This window comes from Myripristis murdjan, chromosome 18, assembly GCF_902150065.1.
Source record: "Myripristis murdjan chromosome 18, fMyrMur1.1, whole genome shotgun sequence".
Taxonomy (NCBI): Eukaryota; Metazoa; Chordata; class Actinopteri; order Holocentriformes; family Holocentridae; genus Myripristis; species Myripristis murdjan.
In genome coordinates this window covers 19,082,054-19,098,974 of record NC_043997.1, presented here as the reverse complement: position 1 = coordinate 19,098,974, position 16,921 = coordinate 19,082,054, and the positions used below count along the sequence as shown (strand labels likewise).

The window sequence follows — 16,921 nt, the reverse complement described above, 5'->3', positions numbered from 1 at the left end:
CACAATACTAAAAGAAACCCAATCAGGACCGGCGTAATGGTCAACAGATGGGGCATTCGCACCCAGGGAAACTCCTCTGAGCGGCACGCACACCGAGGGGAAGAACGAATTCCCCGCTGTGCTGGCGTCATCACTGCCCTGGCTTCCGTCCTGCTATTTATTCCAGTGGTAGGGCCAGGAGCCAATCATGCCACTCCATCTTCCTTCCCTCATATCACCACTTTCAACTACCTCCCCATAATCGCCACATGACCACAGGCAGGAAAAACGGGGAAAAAAACCAAACTCCATCCAGTCTGACCTGAAAATGAACCACAGTGCTGTCCTGATGCCATAACCCTGTGTCAGATTTCCCCTGGCAACGGCACATTCCTCTTTAAAAACAACAACAACAAAAAATTTAATTTCAGTTTCCGTTCCCATCAATCCACTCCTGTTTCCACCTCATCATCGAACAATAACACCAGAGAGGAAAAGAGACATTAATTTGGTTGTGTAACACCTAACAGGTGTGAAATAGATCTGAACCAAACACTCCCTCACTATCTCGGGGGTGAAGTAAACATGCAGCGTCAAAAGCACTGGCCTCATCAGTGTCATTTAACTTTTTATGCCATCTAGGCACTGTAACCGATAGGATTCAGGTTGTTGACTTGCAGGACCCCTTGGTGATGCAGCAGAAAACCATTCCATTAATGCAAAACCGCAGGCGATCAAAAAAGTGTATAACTGCCAACTCACCCCCTCCTCCCCCAGTCTCTAAACTCCCACTCTCCACTGCAGTCACTTCAGTTCTTTAAAGGCTCAACAGTAAAACTGCAAAATCATTGCTGCTGCGTTCTCATTTCAACACGGCTTCCCTGCCAGCTCATCCATGTACACAGTTTTTTTTTTCCTGAGTTTTATCAAGGGGTGCCGGCGTCGATGCTGTGATGGACAGCTGGTCAGTGGCCACATCAAAAACTGGCTGTTATCGCTGCCAGTGTGGATGACTGGGTTAAAGAGGAGGATGGATGGATGGATGGACCTCATCTTTATAGAATTATATGCTAAGGACCATTAAGGTGTTGATTATCCTGATTCAGCTACATTACCGCCCCACATACAGCACTTTAATCTTCCAGCCACGGAGTCAGAGCCGTCCCAAGACTGTCTGTGCTGGTTCAGGGATGATCTCCTCCCCTCTCTGCACTGCCCGCTACCCTTGTTCCGGGACCGTGGAGGAGTTTCATTGGTTAATCTGGAAACTCCCAGTGCTAGATTGATGAGCCCTGCTGATGCCTCCCTCCCCCCTCCTTTTAGATTTATGTGCCCACTCGATTGGCCATCAATCATGGGACATGCTCAGTGGGCCCCCAGCTCTGACAAGAAGCGAAGAGCAGAGCAATTCATTATGGTGGCTCTGTTCCAAACGCTGGACCCCACCCACATGAGTGATTACAAGAGCATCAACAGGACTGATGGGGCTGTATTGGTTAACTGTGCTTATTCCATGGACTTGTGTAACAGTAAACTGGGGAAAATAAATCAAATCGCGTCAAGTAACCTCTGTAGATACAAATGATAAAACATGCTTGCTGCTCTGTTTTGGGAACTAAATAACTGCAGAACCATAACTTCCTGGATTTTAAACAGCTTTAGCATAGAAGCTTTGGCAAGAAATTGAGTTAGACTAAAGGGATGTTTGTTTAAGTGGAGTTAGTCATATTTCTTGCCAATAATCTTTGTACCTTGAGCCAAAATCCTTATTTGACTGAACCAAAGAGAAGTGTGCCTGATTACTAGGCAGACTTTAGGCACACAGATGCATCTGTGTGCCTAAAGTCTAAATGCATTTCATTCTAATAATACAGATATAAAAGACACCAGCAATCTTCTTCTTTCAGATTAACACACATGTAGCGCAAGGCATTTTATCTATTGAAGGTCAAGCGGCTGCAGCCAAGACAAGCACATAGACTAAATCCTTTCCGATACTTTAGCCGTACAAAGGATCACAAGACAGTTGGACGCCAAAACCAAAACCAACATGCATATGACACCAGTTTGTTTGTTTGGACAGTGCTAACTGTGAGCCCTATGAAGATTAGTTGGCAGGGACCACACGGGGTGGGTCCTAATACCTAATGCAAATCAGAAAGGCCCAAACAAAGTGCTTTGCTGTATCTTACTTGTCCTTACTGTGCAGCACAGAGAAAGTGACTGTGGCAGCTCACGGGGGAAAGAGTAAACAAATGCAACCTTATCTCTAATCAAAGAAACACACGTCAATATGGTCTAGGGGGGAAAAAAAGAAAAGAAAACCCCTGTGGCATGTTGTCACATCTGCAAATACTGAAATATAAACCTCTGTGATGGTATTTAACCACAAGAAAAAAGTGCCAAACAGCACCGTTGCCTTTTCCTCCACATTTCTCTCCTTATTCATATCCATGGGCATTCCCGTGGTTCTCCTCCTCCCCGTCATTCCCACCCCGAACACTCCCCTGCAGCTACAGCAGATCCTGCCACGCTCTCTGGGGAAAACTGCTGACTCACAGCACAAAGGGAAGTCTATCTTGTTGCGTGGGCACCGTGGCACAGTATAGGGCACCAGCACACGCCAAGTGGACCGGCGCCAACCCATCTCAGTCCAGACTGGGGGTCCACATCCTTGAGTTGACCTGACCCAAAACCACGCCAGAGAACGTTTTGCCATTGCACAAGTGCTGTGCTCGACCCTGTACTATGGGTATGGGACAGTGTGATTTTCCATTGGAGTATTGAGCAGTTGTGTACATTGTTTACATGTCACTAATGGAACAGCAACAGCCCTGTCAACACCTTTGGAAATTGGGGAAGCACCAACCAAATACTGTTTGGGTGCCTTAGAGAGTCTACAAGTATACAACATACAACATATTGAAACACCTGTAAAGTGAATGCAAGACTTGAGGATCACTGAAGCACTAAGCGTTAAGGGATAGTTCACTCAAAATACAAAAAAGTAAATATTTTCCCACTTAATCTAGTGTGATCTATCCATCTAGATTATTTCTGTGTGTTTTGGCTAGGTTTTCAGTGTCTCCCCTCAGCCAGTGCAGTGCAGCTAGATGAGTTCTTGTTGATAGCTTTGTTTTTTCTGTTGTGGAGCTCAATCAGACAAAAAAAAAATGACAGGAGAAAAAGTCAACAGCAACAGCTCTTTGCAAAAATAATGACTAAAACATGTGGTAAGATACGTGGGACAGCCTGTGTTGTGCTGGGAACTACTTCCCACTAAAAAAACACTGAAAAAACTATCTGTCCACCACAAATTAGATGCATTTGCTAGTGTTCATCAGCAGGAAAGAGAGAATTTTTTTTTTTATTCTGGGTGAACTTTTCCTTAAGAGTCCCATTCCACTCAAAATGTGTTTTTCTTGTGTTTATGTCCCTAAAATGTCTGACTTTGACTATATTGACTCATTTGTTTGTTTTTTTTTGTCATTAGAGAGGCGTTTTCACAATCCTCTACTGAGGATGGAGGTGTGTGTGTGTGTGTGTGCACGCCCCTAAAATTTGAGATTCAGATGTACCCCAGGTGAGCTAGATTTGGTACGACACAAATCTGACAGCCAGTCCTGTCAGCTGACGAGGTGTCGCTTTGCATATCATTAGCAGCAGCTCCGCCAGTCACTGTCAGTGGATTCAGAGCTTTCCAACACCGGTGTTTTATTTTGCAGAAAACAAGACCAACTCGAAATGGCTGCTTCATATGTACAATATTAGCATAAGTAAGAGATGATTTTTCATTTTTTTTTTGCATCAGCGTTTCAAATATGGCATGATTTTCATGACTGTTCCAGATGATACTTCAGCCTCCTGTTAACAGCGTTGTGGTTGCGAGCCGCCGTGCCAGCAGGGTGGGAGGTGGGTGAAACATTTACATATTCATAGATCTCTGCATTTTTAATGAGGGCAAGGTTTAGAGTTACATTTAAGCCATTTTAAGGCACTAAGTAAGTTTTTTTTTCATGGAATAAACTAATAGATATGTAACACTGATGAGCAGAGATTATTTTTTAGGGGCGTAATAAATGGCCGGGGACTAGGGCCACATGCATCCTGCACCCTAAAACATGGTTCACCTGTTGTCTGTGAGCATGATGTCACTTCGTCGCGCTGTGTGAATATGACACTGAAGCCAAGTTTGACAACTCTCGTGTCGTTCTTCTTACCTTTGTTGTTGTAGACATCTAGGTAGTTGGGTGCTGAGAAGATGGTGATTAGGGACGGGAAGCCAGTGGTCTGACTCTTTCTGTACATGCGATAGCTGGTGAAACACAAAAGAAGCATCAGTCAGCGTTACAGAAGCTGCAACACGACACTTGTGGATTTGCTCATCGCCGTTCAACCCTTGGGATATGATTAGGATCAAGTGTTTTTGAAGCCTGTTGTGTTTACTATGGCGGTGTGTTTGTCCCCTGAGGATAACACTTGATGCATGAGCAAAGGGGGGGCAATGCAGCTTTGGTCTCAGGAGAGCAAGTGAAAGATGCCCTCACTGTATACCTTCACAGCCGGGATCGACTCAACTAATCCCGAATTCAAACCCAACTGCTGCTTCTCCTCTCTCCCTGTCTCCCTGCAAAGGTCTGTGCTGCATTCATTGTTTTGAATGCTTGGACTGGAACAAAGCTTCAAGTAAACAAAAAGTAAAGGCAGTAACTCAACTGAGCCACACAGAAGACCAGACTTACTCACCACACCTCACCTTGAAAAAAAAAAAAAAAAAAAAAAAAAAAAAAAAAAAAAAGAAAAGCCATTTTTCCTTTCAAGGAGATTAGAAAAGGGTACCAATTGCAGAAAAGCGTAAATGAAAATAAAATAACATTATTATATGTGTGGTTTCAGGCAGCTTGGGGCAGCAGCGTCCTCTGAGACCAGGCATGTTGTCCCCATGTGACCACACTGTGGGAGTGCAATGGTAAACAACTGCGCTGTGCCTCCCACCGCCTTAACCCTGCTTAGAGGAAAACCAACTGACACGTCCACCCACCCTGCTCTGTTTTTAAAACCAAACTCTTGAAAGAGGCTTCCCAACGCCTTGGTAAAGGAAAAAAAAAAAAAAAGCAAAAATCCATGGCGCACCATAGCCTCCTGTTGTACTTGAAATGCTTATAAAGGGAGAACAGTTTGGTAACACAGCACTGGATGCATCAGTATGTGTGGCAAACAACATATACGAACTCAGTGTCTTCAATCACTTCAAAATTTGAGTTCTTTTAATGCAGGGATGGCAGAGAATCCCTGACAACATCTGCATCAGGAGTGCTTGTCAGTACCACATCTGGGCAATTTACTCTTGGAAATGGATTCAATTTCATTTCTGGGATTAACTGAACCGCTCTGAAAGTTGCACTCTAGACACACTCAAGTCAAGCCTTGAGGTTTTCGGCGAACGTCCAGGTCTGACGGGCTCTGCTGTGTGACAGTGCGATGGGAAGAAATGCCAGGCTGACGGCAAACAGCACTCACCCAGCATCCTGCGCTTCGTGGGCCCGGATGACAGATAATAAGTTATTGTGTTGTAGAAAGTCACAGACTGCAGGGTAGCTGTTGAATGAAGAGACAGACATTTGATTTACTCACAAATAAAGAAAACTCCCGGTAAGATCCAGTAGAATAATCAATATAAATAACTAAATAAGTCATGAGTATATTGATTGGGCTCACAGAAACACACTGCATAATACACTCGGTTCAAGCTGCTTTTGGCTGAAAAGGTATGCTGTCTCGAAAGGCTGTCTCTAAATGTTGAAATGCAAGCTTTCAAACATATAGCAATTACGATTCCTTCTGTCTACTTGAAATAAAAAACCAAAAACATTATTTTATTTCTAAAAACTCATTTTTTGCAAAGGTCTTATAAAAATTACCTTAAAAATCTAAATAAAAGCTCATTATATGCTTTAATTTATTATACTGTAAGAGGAGTAGGCATCATTTTCCAGTGGAGTTCATTTTAGTATGACATTCTTCAAATTGTGTCAAGTATGACATGACTCTGAAGAGACTTTTTCTTACAGGAAAAGTAAGGATTCAGAGGGGAGTTTGTGCATGTTTTATACTCATGCTGATCTGTTCAGTCTCTGAGTGGAGCGGCCAAAACTAACTGCCAACTATCAAAGTACAGCAGGGTTTCAGGGCTTTCCATTCTACAACCTTTCATTCCCCGGCACCGGCTTCCACTGGAAATTTCCTTCACTCTCAAAGAAATAGGCTCAAGTCACGCCACTGCCAAAGACAATTTTTCTGAGGTAAAATGTCTAGATTTTGAAAAACCCTTCAAATGTGATTAAATGTGCTAGAAAATAGCTTAAACACAATACTTTTGAAAGTTCCTTTGAAGAGTTGAGGCACATTTTATGAAACCCCGGTTAACTTGAGCATTTGTGAAATGTGAATTTGGGAATTGAAATACCATACCAACACTTTTGTGCTTTGCTTAGAACTCATGCAATCAAGATTTCAAAGCAAATACTGACAGTTCAAACTGGTGAAATGACACCTTGGTTGTACATTTGAAACATGCTTGAGGGAAGGGGATGTTTAAAAAAATATATACAATATATATAGGCTTGGATCCCGTGCCTTTTACTGTTTGATTTCTAGAAATGTCCAATTAATGCAGCAGTCACATTATGCTTTTTACACTGAAGGCGATGAAGCCTTAGGCTTCCTCACAGCCTTGTGTCACAAGACAAGGCAGTACGTTGATCCAACAAGGGCAACCCCATCATAACGTTTATTGTCAAAGTGCTGTCAGAGTGTGATTACTTCAACCAGCATGGTTTTGTTCTCTGCTGTCATTCTGTCTGATAATGTAAGAAAAAAAGGAACATGACAGAGGACGTCAACATCTTGCATTTCTGCAGATGTCAAGAGCTCTCAAACATCTTCAAGGTATAAGCACAAGGCCCACATGTACTAACTAAAACAAAAACTCTTGACCCTAGAGCCGGTGCACCAAGTCAAGTGAAATCTAAGATTAAATTAAAAGAACTGTTTTTGGCATTAGTGGTGCACCAATTGGTTTGGAGACAGCTTCTTACCTGTACACACAGAGCTTCCAGATGACTGGAATGAACTGTTTGTTGTTTAGAGGAACAAACATTTCACTCCAAACAGTTTATTATTTTATCATGCATCTGACTGGCGAGGTTTGTAGACCATCTATATGTCAGTCTGTCAGAACGCAATGTACAAAGCTTGGGTACATGCTGCTATGTACCTAAAAGGGAAATAATTTGACTTGAACTCCAAATGGTGGAAAATCTGTCATGATTTAGGAAAGGTTAATCACATATCCTACTGCAAAATGCAAACGTACACGACAAACACAATATATCTCTGTAAGCAGGATGAGGGCAGGGAGGGAGTGGGAGTTGAGAGGGAATTAAAAATTTAAATTAAATATTTAAACCATAGTGTTTCATTTTTGGGAGGGGGGCTGTATGGGAAGAGAGGAATGAGTGATATGAATGTTTTATTTCTCTTGATTTCCGGCAGCAGATGTAAATGCATGCCATTTGAAGCCGTTCGGTACACTAAATACATTTTGGCCTAGTTTGTTTTTTGGCAGTTAGCATTCGGAGCCGAGAGCATTTCCCATCTGTCCAATAACAGGGCACAGATGTTAATGAGCCTGATGGACAACATGACAAGTTGTGCATGATCCCAAAGAAGAAGAAAAAAAAAAAAAAAAGAGAGAAAAGGACTTCAGCACACTGAGTGACACTTTCTCTCGTCACTACCAGAATTAAACTTAGTTTTACAGCAATACTGTGAGTCAATGATTAAAAAAAACATTTTTTTTGCACAGGATGCTATTACAGCTATGCTGAGTGAAGGCTAGAGTGACTGCAACCATATTCAAAACATGTGCAATTTCATGCCTCAGTTGTGTTTGTAAAACCGTTACAAGGGCGCCTATGGTGCTGGGCTACAGGGAAACACACTTTTTTGGCGTGAGGGGGGGCTGAGGAATAGCTTTCTTGTTCTGGCTGAAACTGTCTCATAAATCCAGAGTGCCAGTGTGATGCCAATTAGCGGCCATCCCCTGGGCAGATGAAGTGGAGGACACTGATGAAAACAAGGCTCCAGAGGAATGTTGACCAAACGGCAGAAGGTTAACCAGGATGCTGGTACAGCAACAACATGTGACAAAAATGGACATCAGTTCACTAGTTTGAGGTCAACAGGCTGCATGCTTAACATTTCCTCTGTTCCTTTCAGTCAAGCGACAGCCACGCTGTTGCTTTTTTGTTGGGCAAATATTATTCTTGTGATACAAACACAACTGCATTTGTGGTTCGCATGGCTCACATAAACATCAACAAAAGATGTAAAGAGAATCTGCATACGAGGGGAAATATGCACTACGAAATCCACAGCTACAGCAACAGCAGCACAGGAAGTTCATTTCTCAGCAGTGAGATTAAAATGTTATTCATTAGGAAGCTATAAAACACCTATTATTTAAAAAAAGAAAAAGAAAAAAGAAAAGAAAGAAACAGTATATTAGGAGCCTGGAGACATTTCTGACTGCTTTTGCTGGCTTGCCCTAGGCATGCCAGGACCAAGTAAGCATCGCTCAGGCTATAATGAGTGGAGGGAGCACTGAACGCATTTAGAGAGCGGACTGTGCCCTGTGGTAATGTGCCAGTTCATTACATTTTGTGACAGTGCGAGCTGCCCGCTCCCAGCATTTCCTCTGTTTGTTCAGCTACTCGGCTCAATTTAAGGTAATGTGGGTTACATAAATACTGGCGACAGTCTAAGGAGAACTGGGACTACTAATGCAGACCATATTCTTTCTTCCGTGGGGCTCCAACTCAGAGTTTGCTGTTCATGCCGACACGGAGAGCCGAGAAAGTTAATAGAATAGATCTTTGAAAATGAATGCTTGGCAGGAAAGGGTTTTGATTTATCAGTTCACCGTGCACCATAATGGTTATTTGTTTTTCTGTTTTGTTTTATAGTTGTTTATCATTATTTTGTCTGCATGTTCACTAAATATTCTGTCTGGGGTCGTCATGAAAGTTTCGAAAATATTCGGCACATTACTGATTGAATTTCCTAAGATAATACAAACAAAAAGAAAAAAAGGACAGAGAGTACGACTAAAAATAGTCAAAAGACCAAACGAAAACACAAATTTTTCTCACTTCATGTAGTCAGTAATAGTTACTCGAATCCCCTGGCATAGTGAAATGCTTATAAAAACAATGGTGCACTGGCTTAATTTGGAAACTTCACATGGAGTGAATATTGTGGCCCTTGTGGGGAGGTAGCATCAACAACCGCAGTGACTACAGCTGCTATCTGACCAGCTGTTGCACTGCATGGATATCAGCTGGTTACTTTCAAGGTAATCAACCAAAAAAAGTTCTAGGTACATTTTCATTTACAGATCCAGCTGCTATCTTTTATTTGCCATCTGCAAACATCACATTGGTCTCAGAATCAGAGATATAAGGTAAGTCTGCCCAGTAACACAGTGAACGCTCACCTGTAGAAGTAGGAACAGCCTCGCACTGTGTTGTGTGTGAAATGCTCTTGGCTCTTCTCATTCCCAAAATCCTCCAGGGGGTCGGACCACAGCAGATCGCACATTGGTCCATATGCTGGAGGCTCTTTGAATCTGTCTAGCTGTGAGAATCAAGGTAAAGCCTTAGTCAGTTTCTTGGACTCATTCAATGAGAAAATTTTGTTCTTTTAGAAATGACTAGTGCATGAATCCCGTGGAGTGGAAAATATTTCTCTCTTTTTCTTTGTGAAAGCCACACTGACTGCTGCCATCAAGATCATAATTAAATTGGTACCGCAAGTACTTGTTCACAGAAGCGGTTTTTAAAGTCTATTCAAGGTGAAAATGAGCAGAATGCAGAGGACGTGTCAGCGGCATCGCTCATGTTTTTTTTTTTTTTTTTTTTTTATATAAATCAGAAGTGGTTTTCCAGCAGACAGGAAATGCTCGACAGTAGCCAATCGTCTGGAACAATGAGGTCTTTAACGTAAACTACTTTGCTGTCAACCAAGGATAGCTCTTTCTCCAACAAAAGCTTGTGGATTACTGGATGGATAGCATGATGGACACTTCAATAGAGCAAATTCTATTATGCATGCCCTCTGATTGTAGCCACAAAATCCATTTGGAATTATTGAATTAGTCTGAAAGCAGGATCTGACTCCTCAACATTTTTTAATCAGAGCGCAGACCAGACTGGTGCTTACCAATCCCCATGTCCAAGTTCTGAACATTATTTGAGACAGATCGGGGAGAATTACTTCATGTAGTGCAACCAAGGTTATTACCTTCAAAGTACATCCTGCTAAAGTGGATACACTTTTTCCCTCGCTGACTGAATGAACCAAAAAAATACTCTGACTTTTGTCAAAAGCATTGGTTTAATAAAGCCATCAATGCCCATCTGCTGGTAAACAAACACACTGACATGCCTTTTGACGTTATAAAGGAAATGGTTTTGAATGGGACACATACTTTCCTGATGTCATCAAGATTTGTGATTTCTGGGGACAGTCCTCCGTGTACACACAGGAACTGCTGGTTCATAAGGGCAGCCAGGGGAAGGCAGTCGAAGGCGTCCATACATGCGTCATACACCCTCTCTGAATACTTAATTCTACCTGTCGGGGGGAGGAAACAGGGCAGGGAGTGAGAGTGCGCCAAGTGAAACAACTCCAGTCTCATACACTGAGGCAGTGTGCCGGTCTGGGGTGGAAAGGCTTTTTGAAAAGTGCCAAAAAAACATCCCAAAGACATTTAAAAAAAACAACAACATAATTTCACAGCGCCTTTGTGTTTTTTTTCCCATACTCCATCTGAGTCCAACAGAAATAGCTCTGACATGTGTAAATATCAAGGAGGGCAAGAATCTGACTGAATCTTTTACTATGCCAGAGAGCACTTTTCTGTGAGCGTTTGAGGTCAGTGGCACTACTGGATGCATAATGAACCGCTTTTAGAAAGAATAACTCAATTCTCCCTCTCCATACAGAGCCTCACACACCAGACTGCCTGGACACAATGTTGATGGGAAAATTAAGTCCCGAAGCGTTACTTACATTCCTGCTTAAATGTGAAATACTCTGTTAAATGTCTACATTCATGGTTCCCACGCAGCAAAAACAGTGTTTTGGGGTAAAGGATCTTTAAGGCCCACAAGTACAGCACACACTGAAATGAGAAGAGCACAAGAAGGGATTGGGGGAGCGAGTTAGCTTGTCATCTTCATACAACACTGGAAACATAAACCATTAAGTCAGAACTATCAGTTTCACAGGGTGACATGATACTGCAATTCCACGTATAATGAAACATTCATGCGGTACATTTTGTGCAGCTTTCAAGCTTCTTCAAAGCGATGAGGAACCTTGAAAAATATCAGAGAAGCCTCAGAGAATATAGGCACAACATGCACTCCATTAAAATATGTTTTATTAATAAAAGTGTAATGTCTTAGATGAGGAGATGGCAGGAAATACGTATCAAATAAAATTCCTGCCTGTAGCACTTGCTGCTTGACATATATTGATTGATTTTCCCTACAACCTAAGATGCAGTATTTGCTATTCTTTTGAAATCATGACAATACTATATATATAAAAATAAATTTGAGTCTTGAGCATATTACCGTTCCAATATCCACAGCCTGAATTGAACTATGCTCAGAGGAGGCTATTAATAAACACTGCTTCAGTTGGGCACATGGTGTGTGTCACACTTGATTTAGCACTTGTGAAAAGAAAAGCACATACGCAGAGACTTACTTCAATACTGAAATACCCTCTGTCAACGTAGTCCCCCAGGAAAAGGTAGCGTGTGGATGCTGGTGATCCTCCTACTTCAAACAGCTTCATCAGGTCAAAGAACTGCCCGTGGATGTCTCCACAAACTGGAATAAGCAGAGAAGAGAGAGAAAAGCATATTAGGAAAACATCTATTTTTATAGCTGGGAAGCAGGAGATGATAGACCCCCAGCACACATTGCTGGAGCTCTTCAGATGCTCTAACAATGTGTATCCCAATTAAAGATGATTTAAAGGCCGAAGGCATTTACTGCAAGGACTGGTGGGAGAGTTCATTAAAAAGACCCCTAATGGCAGTTGTGTCTGCACCTTGGGAAAACCACCCACAGCTTGGCTAAAATGATCATCACATTCATATGTATTCCATCCATATTTTATTTAGTTTAGTTTTTAGTAAAATTCCTCATTTGTAACTTACATACCAATTGTAATACACAATTCTGTTGTCCAAATCAGTGATGAAAAGCTATTAGTTTTACTATACCTACACTGATCAAAATATGCTACAATATAAGGCAAATAATGGTCTTGCCTGGTGTGAAATCTTTCGCTAAAATTAGTATAATCTGCATCTTATACTCTTCAGAACAATGAAAAAATAAAAATGTGGTGGCAAGTTAAATTCAGGGGCTGCATCACTTTTCAAGTATAAATAAAGACATACACACCAAATGGACAAAAGTACTGGCAACAGCTCTTAATTACTGAATTCAGGTCTTTCATTCAGTCCCATGGCCACAGGTATTTAAAATCGAGCACTTAGCCTTGTAGTCTGCCTTTACAAACATTTGTGAAAGAATGGCTCGTTCTAAAGAGCTCACTGGATTCCAGCGTGGTGCTGTAATAGTAATGTAATAGGATGCCAGCGTTTCAACAAGTCATTGTGTGAAATTCCTTCTCACCTAGATCTTCCACAATCATCTGTAAGTGGTATTATTGCAAAGTGGAGGCGTTTAGGAACCACAGCGACTCAGCCACCAAGTGACAGACCAAGTAAAGTTACAGAGCGGGGTCGCCGAGTGCTGAGGCTCATAGTGCGTAAAAGTGGCCAACGCTCTGCTGACTCAGTAACTGCAGAGCTCCAAACCTCCTCTGGCATTAACATCAGCACAAAAACTGTGCACTGTGAGCCTTACATTACCAAGCATAACGGCAAGCGTCGGATGGAGCGATGTAAAGCATGCCGCCACTGCACTCTGGAGCAGTGGAAATGTGTTCTGTGGAGCGACCAATCACGCCTGTTTGTCTGGTGCTCTGATGGACGAGTCTGGTTTTGGCGAGTTCCAGGAGAACGTTCCCTGTCTGACTGCACTGTGCTGACTGTAAAGTTTGGTGGAGGAGGGATAATGCTATGGGCTTGTTTTTCTGGGGTCGGCCTCGGCCCCTCAGTTCCAGTGAAGGGAAATCTTAATGCTTCAGCTCACCAAGACATTTTGGACAATTCTCTGCTTCCAACTTTGTGGGAACAGTTTGGGGAAGGCCCTTTTCGGTTCCAGCATGACTGCGCCCCAGTACACAAAGCAAGCTCTATAAAGGCCTGGTTGGGTGAGTTTGGTGTAATGAGTAGGTGGTGTAATGCTTTGGTCCACATAGTGTATGTGTTGAATGACAACAGAAACATCAGAACCTGTCAATGTGCACAAACAGTGTTAAGTTCTACCATTAATATGCTTCTTCTCCTCCATCGTTCTCTCACCATACAGGTTTTGTAGAGGCTTAACAAGCACTGATTGATAATGTTCAGGTGCAGAGGTGAAAGTAGGTCAATATACGTTTGTCGAACATGAAAAGCTGCCAAAATATCTGGTTTCAGTGCATTTCCAAGGGAAAGGTAAGTATACTTTCTTTTTGCTTTTTCACCAGTCTCTTTCAGCCTCTATCACCTTGGGACACATTCATTTCAGGAAATAGCTAGTTAGACTTAATTTGGGCACACCTTGCTGTGCCAAATGCACTCAAAGTTCATCGGCTGAAACAACTGGGAAGTTTTCAGTCAAATTCACTGCTAATCAAATCCTGGTTTAGGCAAACTGTAATGAAAGCGTTGAATATTTTATACCACTAACAACAGAGTTGCTCAGGACCTGTTCCTACCATCCCCACCCATCCTAATAGTGCTGACAGGAATTCAAATCTACTTTCCCCACTGTTAAAGCCACTAAATAACGTGACCAATCGAACCCTGTTTTATTTAGCTATTTCAGTTCCATCCAAACACACAACAGCCGGTCGGGAGGCTGTTAAACAGTGTCTGGGGATTGTTTTGCGACAAGCCCACCACGCCTAAAATCAGAAACCGCAAATTACTCAAACGGATTGCTTTCCTATTGCCCTGCGTGACCCTAAACTCCACTGCTCCCTTGGGAGACAAGGGGAGCAGAGGCCATTGGAGATTTTCTGCTTAGCAGCCACAGACTGACAGGGTGCATGCTGGGTCGTCTGATTAAAGAGCTCCTGCTCAGGTTTGTAGATGCTTGGAGGATTGGCTCCTAATACATGAATTATCCTTTAATTCTTTTTTCTCCATTATTAAATCTTCCCATCTATAAAAAATATATTAAAATAACAATGAGGGTTTATGTTAATGATTGTAGAGCTGTGTCCCATTGTATCCATTCTGCCCATGACCTCTGCTGTTATTTATCAAACTATGTGCATGTAAATGTACAGAACAGGCAGAATAAATCTGCAAGGTGGGCCATTAAAGCACTTTTCCGGTGACTTTGAACGTTTGGCCTCTGAACTGCAACAAACCAATTTGCAGATCATACGGTGAACAAAAGATTTCAAAACATACCATCAAAATTCCTCGATCTTCAAATGAGAGTTTTTGGTTCAAACACCCGCCTTATAATGTTCTGCTTCTTTGGCTCAAAAGTCGTCACCATTCATAAACGACAGAACTGATCGTATGGAAAGCAAACGTTTCAACAGGGACTATTTTTCCAATTTCAAGTCATCATAACACAAAAGACCTGCTACTTTTTGAGAAAACTAATGTGGACGACTTTATAATGGTGGTGGTATACTGGTGTGAAGAAAGTGTGAAATCTCTCAAAGTTAACTTTTATATCATAGTGGAATAAATGGAAACCAATGGCTGAATTATCACTTGGAAATACGACTACTTGCTTTAGGAAAAGATTAGCAGAAACAAAGTAAATACATTTTGTAGACGTTATGCAAAAACAAACAACAACAGAGGTGACAAACAGCATGAGAACAGTGCGGCAGTGACAGCAGCAATAAGCACGGCAACCAAGTATGAAGACAAAGTGCCACAGTTCAGGTATTCTTCAAACAATCAGCTGGTTAAGTAATTAACAACAGGGAGAACAGAGTGAAATCTAATTGGAAAAGCACACAGGCTAACTTTTCACATGGCTGTTTGTTGCTTTATGAGCTGCAACTAGAAGAAGGAATTAGAATGGAAGCCCGAGAAAAAGTTTTTCAGAAAGACGCCCAATTAGTGTGAGCTGGAGGACAGTGCTGGAGAGCAATTAGCTCAAGTTACAAGCCCCATGAGACAGGGAGCTCGGAGAATCTGTTCTCTTCAGCTGCACTGTAAACCGTCGGTTTACCATGTCTTTTATTAAACCCATACTGTGTAAATTGTTTAATTCCACAGCAGGAATAAAACTTCAAAAAGTTGCCTTGTAATCTCTGTCCGATGTCTAAATGTGTCCTCACTCTCCCTTTCAGTCAAGCCCAGTGTGTAGCACCGGTCTGTTTGACACGGTTTGCAAAGTTGCTGGCAAAATGGATTAACTGGAACAAAAACCGACACAATTGGTGCGTGAAGAGATACAACTCAAGCTGCAATTGCTGTGATCTTATTTATATTAAAAAAAAATATTGCACTTCTGTTGACAATTAAAATGACCAAAACTGTGGTGGTTTTCCTTACCTTTAATTTAGAGCTGACATGGTCAGTTACTGCATGTATTCAAGTTTCATAACCCCTGAGCCCAAAATCCTCACTGTGCATTTTCACAAATACACAGCCATGAAAATAAGCATTTTGTTTATTCATGAAGAAATTGTACTTTTTGCAGATAAATGTTTAAGCGCAATAAAAGCAATATATTAGTCTCTTTTTTTGCTTATTTTGGTGACATGCTTGCCACCTTTGAAGTTCAACATTAGAGCATACAATGTTCAGATGGAAAATGTATTCAGCACTGAAATGCAAACCTTAAGAAAGGGACAATAAAATTAAGCATCCTAGTGATTCATCTTACTTTACCCTGGAGTGTGCCCGATGCCAAGGCTGGTTATTGCTATGGTAACATCTCAGTGGCATGGAAACCTTTCAACAATGACAACAAATATCACTGAAAAAAAAAAATTCCTCAACTAATCAGATAAAGAACCTCTAAGAATATCGCCAGCAGTAACACGCAGAAAAATATCGCAGGTAACCATCATCTCTATACAGAAATTCCTCTGAACACCTTCACAAGACACGGTGCTCTACAGTACTGCGTGTTCAACAGATGACCACTTACAGAACCAATTATGAATAACACATTCACTGCTTGGCTTACCGCTGAAATGTGGAGGCTACATTTTAACCACAGGTATGTGAGGTTTCTAAAAACTCTTAGTTTTCAGGGTAGGGCTCGGTGCACAAAATCAAATATCACAATATATTTCACAAAATCCCTTGATATCAGTATTGTAAGTGTGGATATATGTGATTTCATAAGACATGTACACACAAGATTTTGTTGATAAATGATCATTAGCCATATGCATGTGATAATCAAGCAGGTGGAGGCAAATAATAGAACAGCTATAATGATTTAGTGCAGAAAAATGCATCCTTTACGGTAATGCAGCCTCCACAACAGGACAAGACAGCACTTATGCCACATAATGATAATATGATATCCACCATCCAAACTAATATCTAGTCTCATTTCATTATATTGCTAAATATTACAATATATCCATGTTTTTAAGGGCAACGCTGCAGGCTGGCATTCGGTAAGGAAACAAGAGTTCGCAGCATCTCCAGTTTTGATGCCAGTGATGCTGAGCCTTTGGAAATCTGTCATTAGCT

General features: G+C 41.6%; 1 protein-coding gene across 2 annotated transcripts in view; it reads right to left on the bottom strand.

Moving 5' to 3' along the window:
- The window catches only part of LOC115376184 (serine/threonine-protein phosphatase 2B catalytic subunit alpha isoform), a 72,886-nt gene that overhangs the window by 21,357 nt on the left and 34,608 nt on the right, over positions 1-16,921 (bottom strand). For both annotated transcript variants that reach the window (XM_030075673.1, XM_030075674.1), the window contains exons 3-8: positions 11,818-11,942; positions 11,113-11,224; positions 10,529-10,674; positions 9,536-9,675; positions 5,500-5,577; positions 4,200-4,294 (exon numbers count right to left, since the gene is read on the bottom strand). In XM_030075673.1, the coding sequence (XP_029931533.1) occupies positions 4,200-4,294; positions 5,500-5,577; positions 9,536-9,675; positions 10,529-10,674; positions 11,113-11,224; positions 11,818-11,942 (696 nt within the window). The remainder of the gene's footprint in view (positions 1-4,199; positions 4,295-5,499; positions 5,578-9,535; positions 9,676-10,528; positions 10,675-11,112; positions 11,225-11,817; positions 11,943-16,921) is intronic.